General features: G+C 60.2%; 1 protein-coding gene across 5 annotated transcripts in view; it reads right to left on the bottom strand.

Moving 5' to 3' along the window:
• The window catches only part of Shisal1 (shisa like 1), a 56,585-nt gene that overhangs the window by 26,773 nt on the left and 22,864 nt on the right, over positions 1 to 6,948 (bottom strand). For 4 of the 5 annotated variants that reach the window (XM_033766181.1, XM_033766182.1, XM_033766180.1 and 1 more), the window contains exon 4: positions 21 to 222. The exons of the other annotated variant lie outside the window; for it this stretch is intronic. In XM_033766181.1, the coding sequence (XP_033622072.1) occupies positions 21 to 222 (202 nt within the window). The remainder of the gene's footprint in view (positions 1 to 20; positions 223 to 6,948) is intronic. 5 annotated transcript variants of the gene reach the window in all.

Genomic DNA, 6,948 nt, shown 5'->3' with positions numbered 1-6,948 from the left:
GGAGGCTGGGGCTGCGGCGCCGGCTGCCTTGGCTGTGGTGCCCGGGCCGGGTTCCCCCACTGCCGGGGGTCCTGCTTCATCCAGCGTCCCTGGATGCCCCAGCGCGCCAGGTACACCTTGCAGATGTCGTAGTTCATGGCCGAGTAGTACAGGAGGTCCAGGACCAGCAGTATGAGCACGAAGAAGCCGTAGATCCACACTCCCAGCAGGGCAGTGTAGTTGCTGAGGACAGAGGACAGAGGCTGAGCCGGGAAACTGACACTTCCTCCCCCGTGGGGTCAGCCTGCAGCCTGGGGATCACTCCCCACTGCCCACCCCCCTACCACTTTCCCTGGAAGTCACCACCCTGGTGCATAGCCGCCTCTGTCCCTCACCCAAGGGCGCAGGGTCCCTGAGGTCCTCCTGCACTTTGCTGCCGTTGTGGGGAATCCAAAATCTCCAAGCTGGGTATTCGGGGCTCCCCCCACCTTGGGGTACCTTCCCACTTGCGTCTGCCGTGGCTCCCCTGCCTGCACCCTGTGGCCCCGCCCCCGCCAACGCACTTTGGTCTGGGACCTGGGGCAGGTCCTGGAGGGTGCCATGTGCAGGAACCCAGGTGGTGTTTTCCCTCCTGCAGATCCCCTTCCAGGGCTCCCGAATCCCACAATTCTGCTCCCAGGAGCCCAGGACCGAGGGCCCCGGCTCAGCACCCCGTCTTTATTCACCAGCCTCCTGCCTGCCCTCTGTCCCCATTCCAGGGTCTGTTTCCATGGGACTGCACGGTGGGCGTCCCGAGCCCCCTCTGCCATTTCTCTGATCTATTCACCCCACATCTCCCCACAGGACACAGCCCTCAAGGCTCTAGGCTGCAGACTCCCTGGCTGTGCAGCCGGCCCTGAGGAGCCTCCCTGCACCCCAGGCCCTCCTTGTGCTTGTGCCTCCTCCTCCTCCTTCCCTGCCTCTGCCCTGTCAGAGCCCTGGTCTCCTGATGCCCTGCCCCTCCACGGGCCCAGCAGTCCTCGTGTCCCCACCCCATGCTGAGCCCCAGGCTGGCTGCACCCGCCAGGGCCACTGGACTCTGATAGATGGGGCTGCCGCGGGACTGAGGCTTCGCAGAGTGTGGCTTATGAACCACTCCGACGTGGCCTGTTCCCGTGGGCGTTCGAGAGGCAGAACCCTGATCAGCAGGGATCCCATCGGAGGTTCAGGATGCATACTCCTCTGCTGTGCAGGCTGTGAGACCCAAGGATGTCTCTGGGCCCGAGGAGAAGCCTCGAGGCTCAGTGGGGCTACACCTCCAGGTTCCCTCTAGGGTTGGACACGGCCGTCCCTGCCCTGCTAAAGACCTGTACCCCAAACTTGGCCAAGACCTTAGACTAAGCGTGGGGACCTTCGAGGAGAGGCTTTCCAGCTCTGAGCACTTAGATTGGGTGGCCTGAGGGCAGGTGCTCAGGCTTAGTACCTAATTCCATCCTTGCTCCCTCTGATGGCCCCATCTCCCAGCCACCACGGCCACGAAACCTGCAACAGTCATACAGACTTGTTCGTGCTAAAGTGCGAATGGCTGACAGGCCTCCAGCTGCCTTATTTTAAGGGGACACTAGCTCTCTCTGCCTTTAGCCCTTGGGTCAGAACTCCTGCCAGGGAGAGGAGGACAGGAGCCCGACTCAGTGAGCTGAGCAGGAGCTGGGGAGAGGGGGCCACCCCGAAGTTGGAGGACTTGGGCTGGCTTTGTGTCTTCTCGGCCCCAGGCTCCCCAGCACCCTCTTTCCGGTGCTCCCTGCAGGGGCTGTGAGCGCTGCAGGGCTTTTCCTCTGGTTCCCATGGCAGCAGCTCTGGTGGGCCAAACAAGGGAGGGGAGGTGGGCAGCTATGTGCAGATGCGGCCCAGTAGGAGGGAGCCCACCAGCAACAGTCGCAGTGCTCACCCTGAAACTGCACCGTGCGGTTGCCCAGTGCCTGGGAGGCAATCGTCCCTAGATCACTGTGCCAGGTGACACCCTGGGGGCCACCTCCATGGGTCCTGGGTGGTGACCAGTCATACAGCTGTTGTGTTCCCAATCCCAGGCCTCTGCCCAAGGTGCTCCTTGGCCAGGAAGCCTCCCTCTCCTGGCTGTCGCCTCTTCCGGGGTGCCCAGGGTAGGTCCAGTCTAGCCCTGGGGCTCCCCAATCTGCTGGGTTTCTCAAAACACACTGCAGGCTTTGCGCCCTGCCAAACCGTCTGCCCTTGAGGTGGGGCGGAACTTGGCCTGGGCACCCAGCACCAAGCCTCGGCGATGCTACCCATGCTGGCCCAGAGTGAGGGCTTGTGGGGAGCCCAGTGCAGCTCATGTTCTCTGTGTGCATCACGAACAGCTGAGCCTGCGGCTTCTGATCCCGCCGCCGTGCCTGACTCAGAGGCTGTGGCCCCAGTTTATGGACAGGAAATGAGAACCGGAGACTACCGAGTTGGCAACGCCAGGGCTGGGACCTGGACCCAGACTCCTGGGAATCTCAGGGAAATTTCAAGGTCAGACTGAGGGCAGATGAAAGCCAAGGACGGTGGTGTCTGTCTGTGATCCCAGCACTCTGGGGAGGCCAAGACAGGAGGGTCACAAGCACACGGCAAGTCCCTGTCTCAAAAAAACTAAAAGCCGACCAAACCTAGGACAGAGGTCCAGAGAGGGGGTCCCCGCCGCTGCCTGGCAGAACCCCCCAGCCTGCTCACCCCCATCAGGAGCTGAGGCACAGGGCAGCTGTGCTCAACACTGGTGCGCACACGTGCATTCTGCCAGGCCTGGTGGGCCCCGGACATCCTGCCCCGAAGGACCCTGTGCCACCACCCTCGGCTAGGAGACACAGACCTTTCTGAATCTCTACAGTTTAGCTACAAACACGTGACTGGGGGCCGAACTCGGTTCGATGCCGGTCTGTCCTGTGTGTTGTCAGTGGTAGAAGATGAAAGCCAGGCTGCTGTGGGAGCAAAGCCACAGCGGTGAGGTGTGGGGTATTTTGGGAGGCTAACTGACTCAGATTCTTCTGGTGTTTCCTAAGCAATAAACAAAACCTTCCCCAAGCCTCGACCACGCTCTGCGCCTTCCCTGGAGCCAGTGCGGCTGCAGCCACTCTCTGTGACCGTGGGAGGCTGAGCCTCAGTGTCCCACCTGTGCAATGAGGGTGACCATGTGCTCTGCTCTGAGGTGTGGCTGTGAGGCTTCAGGGGATCACAGCAGGGCCTGGATCCAAGAGGAAGGACCCAGGGAGTGCTGGCCTATCGTGATTAAAATACAGACCAACTGCTCAATCTCTTTCAGCCCAGAAAGGCAAAGCACCTCGGCCAAAGTCATACAGCAGGGCGGGTGGGCCGGTGTGGAACGTGGAGTGTGGGCTTTGGCCCAGTCACACCTAGGGATGAGAAACCTATTAACCATCACAGGGCTCCCTTCCCACGGCCCCTGAACACAGGACTGACATGTGGCAGCCAGCGGGGCTCGGACCCAGGGTCCTGAACAACTCGCAAAGCCCCCGTCCAGGCTCTGAGAGGGACAGGGCACAGGGACTGCACTGGCCGAGGTGACTGGCACCACAGGAAGGAAGGACACGGACGGCAGGGTGGCCTCTGTGTCCCGGCCCTGGGGGTGCTAGGGGTGCTCGTGACCGCAGCATGGCTGTGCTCGGAAGACTTTGGCCGCTGTGCTCATGCTGCTGTGTCCTGTGTGGCTCCAGGCAGCTGCTCATCCTCTCCGGTCTCAGCCCCGGTGAGCAGGCATGCTCAGGTGAGGCCTGGGTAGAGGGTGTGGGACGAGGCCCCGTGACTATCACACGCTCCAGCTGCAGCTCCCTGGGGCTCTGTGCGACACCACGGGGGGCGTAGCCATTGGCTGCCCACACAGGGCCTCGGAGCGGTTCTGCTCTCACTCCCGGGACCCTGCACCAGGCACGGGAACCCCACGAATGCACACGACACCCTCAGCCGGCCCCAGAGGCTGTGCCTGCCCCGGACAGAGCTGACCACTCCTCGCGAGACTTTTCCACCCGAGCCTGGTGCTGAACTGCTGGGATCCCTGTCCGATCCCCGAAACCACTGCCTGGCGCCTTGGTAGGAAGACGTGGGGTGTGCGTCTCCCCATGCAGGGCCACCCTGGCCTCCTCGCACGGCTGGAAGCAGGGACCTGGCAATGCCGCTCCCTCTCCCTCTGCCCGCTGCCTCTCTCTGCCAGGAAGCCAGAACCAAAACAAACCACTCTGTTCCTCTGGAAAAACACAAATAAGTAAGGCGTCGGAGCTCTTCTTCTGTCACCACCGCCTCCAGCTGATTCACCAGCAGGGTGGGGGCTGGAGCTTGTGCCACTCCCAGAGCCCCTCTGGGGTCACCGCTGGCCTGAGCCCCTGGAACATTATGCTCTCTGGGATGTGGTGTCACCAGATGTGACCCTGTCCTGACTCCAGCCAGGTCCTGCCTCACAGCAGCACAGCACAGCTCCGGTGCCGTCGGCCTCACTCTGGTCCTCCCCCAGGGGGCTGGGATGGGTGGCCTCACCGGCCTATGCACTCCGTGCCCAGAAGGACCTGTGCGGCCGAGAGGCCTGGCTCCAAGGGCAGGACAGCCCTGCACCACCTGCCTGGACACCACGCTCGGCGGCAGCTCCCTGGGCTGGGCCCTCCCTTCCTCAAAGTCCAATTCCGGCCCCTGGGTGGCGGCTCCAGCTCAGGCCTCCATCGGGGCACCTGCTCAGGGTCCATGGACTCAAAGCCGGCCTGAATCCCTCCCCTGGTCTCCCACAACCCTGGGAGAGGCCTCCGCACCCCCACCCGGGAGGCCCCACCACCTCTGCCTCACTCAGCCGCAGGAGACTCTGTCCCCAGAGCTCCTCCCCGGACCCTGCATCTTGAGCACGTATTTGGTGGCCCCTCCCCCAGGGGCACAGCAGCACAAGTGGCAGGAAAGGCCCGGGACCGTCCGGAGCTGGCACCCCTCTGAGGCCTGCAGCACCCAAGCCACGCACTGATATGGGGGGGGTGGCTAAGGATGACAAGGGACGGAACCTTGCCAGGGCCTTGGGCCTCACCTGTGCCACTGCGCACCCCACACCCGGCAACGTCAGGAGATACTTGGTTGGTGGGGAGGAGGTGCTCTTGCGTTCATGGGTGGGGCTCCACCTCCCACAGTGCACAGGGGCCCCCAACAAAGTGTGAGCCGGCCCCATTCTGCGCAGGTGGCCCTGCCTGGGCCTCTCCCTGCCTAGATCTGCCTCTGTGGCGGATGCTCCAGAGTTATCGCAGTGACTTCCAGACCTCAAGGTCACCCCGGTGGCCCTGCTGGGCCTTCAGGACGCAGTGACTCCTCACTCCCTGCCTCAGCTTCCCCACCCGGGAAACGGACTCGGGTCAGGGTGGCCGCCCGCGGGGACACGAGGAAGATGGTCTGAGTGCCAAGCCCCACTATCAAGTGTCAAGGAACAAAACCTCAAGTTAAAGTATCGAGCACCGACCGCATTCCCGCTGTCCCCAGGGAAGGTGCTCACTTGCTCAGGTTCAACGGGGCCACAGTGTGGGCCGGATTCCAGGCCTGCCGTGAGGGACAGGGCTTGGTGAGCGACTTCACACACAGACTTATTCTGAGGCTCAGCAGATGGCAGGATATTCAGGGGAAACACCGCACGTCTGAGGAAGGCGGGCTGGGAGCTGGGCTTGGGCAGGAGGGGGCTCGGCCACAGCCAAGGAGTCTGCACCTCCTGCCCACCCAGGGAGCAAGAGCACCTGCTCCAGAGGGGGAAGCAGAGCCCGCCCGACGCCAGACAGCAGGATCCAGGCTCAGATCCACCACTCCCAACAGCACCACCGCCTCTTCAGTAGTCACTCAACAAACGCTGCCTTTGTATCCATTGCTCCTACCGGGTAAAAACACAGCAGTCGGCCTCCTGTTTCCTGGGAAGACCTGTGAGGCACCCATTAAAATAGGAGGAAGGGAAGATGCCTGACCAGGAAAGTTTGCAACACATCTGCACAGGAAAGGAAGCACACCTGGGAAAATGGAAAGCGGGAGATAAGATGATTATTGAATCCACTGGAAACAGTCGCCAAGAAATCTCAGAAAGGTGGCTAGGTACGAAAGGCATCGATAGAGATTGTTAGCTTTCACCATCCACACAACAGGCAGAAGAGAGGGCCCAAGAGAAGACCTCGCGTTACCAGCCACGCGGAAGGAAAGAACTAGGGATAAATGCAGAGAGAGATACGACTACAGGAAGAAAACACTAAACTGCTACAAAAGAACCCTGGGGCCAACGGAATGGCAGGTCGTTTTCTGGAATGGAAACACTTAACATCAGGAAAAGTCATTTCTTGGATTAACCCATGGATTCAACAGAATCTTGGTAAGAAATACGAACTGGGTTCGTTTGGTTTTGTGTTTATCTGGGATTGCACGGGGTGGAGTGGGCTGCATAAATTAATTCCACCGTCCGTGTGACAAAGAGCCAGGAGGATAAAACAAGACACTGAAACACGCAAGTCATAAAACGCTAAAACACAGTGGGTAGCTGCCACAGCAAGCCACGGCAGTTACCAGGGCAGGGCACCAGGAAGTGTAGCATCGCCACGACCCCGACCCTCAAAGTCAAAACCTTACAGTCCAGGCTGGGTTTGTGTTCGAGGCCCGCAGAGAAGTAGACGATGCACTGAATGACAAGATGAAACTAAAAAGCATGGGTTCCATGCTCAAAACTCACATCGTACAGTGTTAATTCGCTTTAAGCAAAAGGTTGGATATGTGAGGACAAAACAAGGTCGAAATAAATCTGGTGTAAGTGATAAACCAGCGGTTAAGAGATGAAAAATTAAAACAGAAAGGAATAGAAGAAGATGGGGGGTTGTTTTAGTGATCTCAGACAGGGAAAGCTTTTTTCACTATGATGCAAATCCCAGAAAGGGCAAAACCAAAAGTTTTGATGAGATGTGGTTACATATCAATTAAAACTAAGCACAAGGG

Source organism: Fukomys damarensis, unplaced genomic scaffold (genome assembly GCF_012274545.1).
Source record: "Fukomys damarensis isolate Sample0158 unplaced genomic scaffold, DMR_v1.0_HiC HiC_scaffold_19, whole genome shotgun sequence".
NCBI lineage: Eukaryota > Metazoa > Chordata > Mammalia > Rodentia > Bathyergidae > Fukomys > Fukomys damarensis.
Note: the sequence above shows the minus strand (reverse complement) of the source record. Positions and strands in the feature narration are given on the sequence as shown.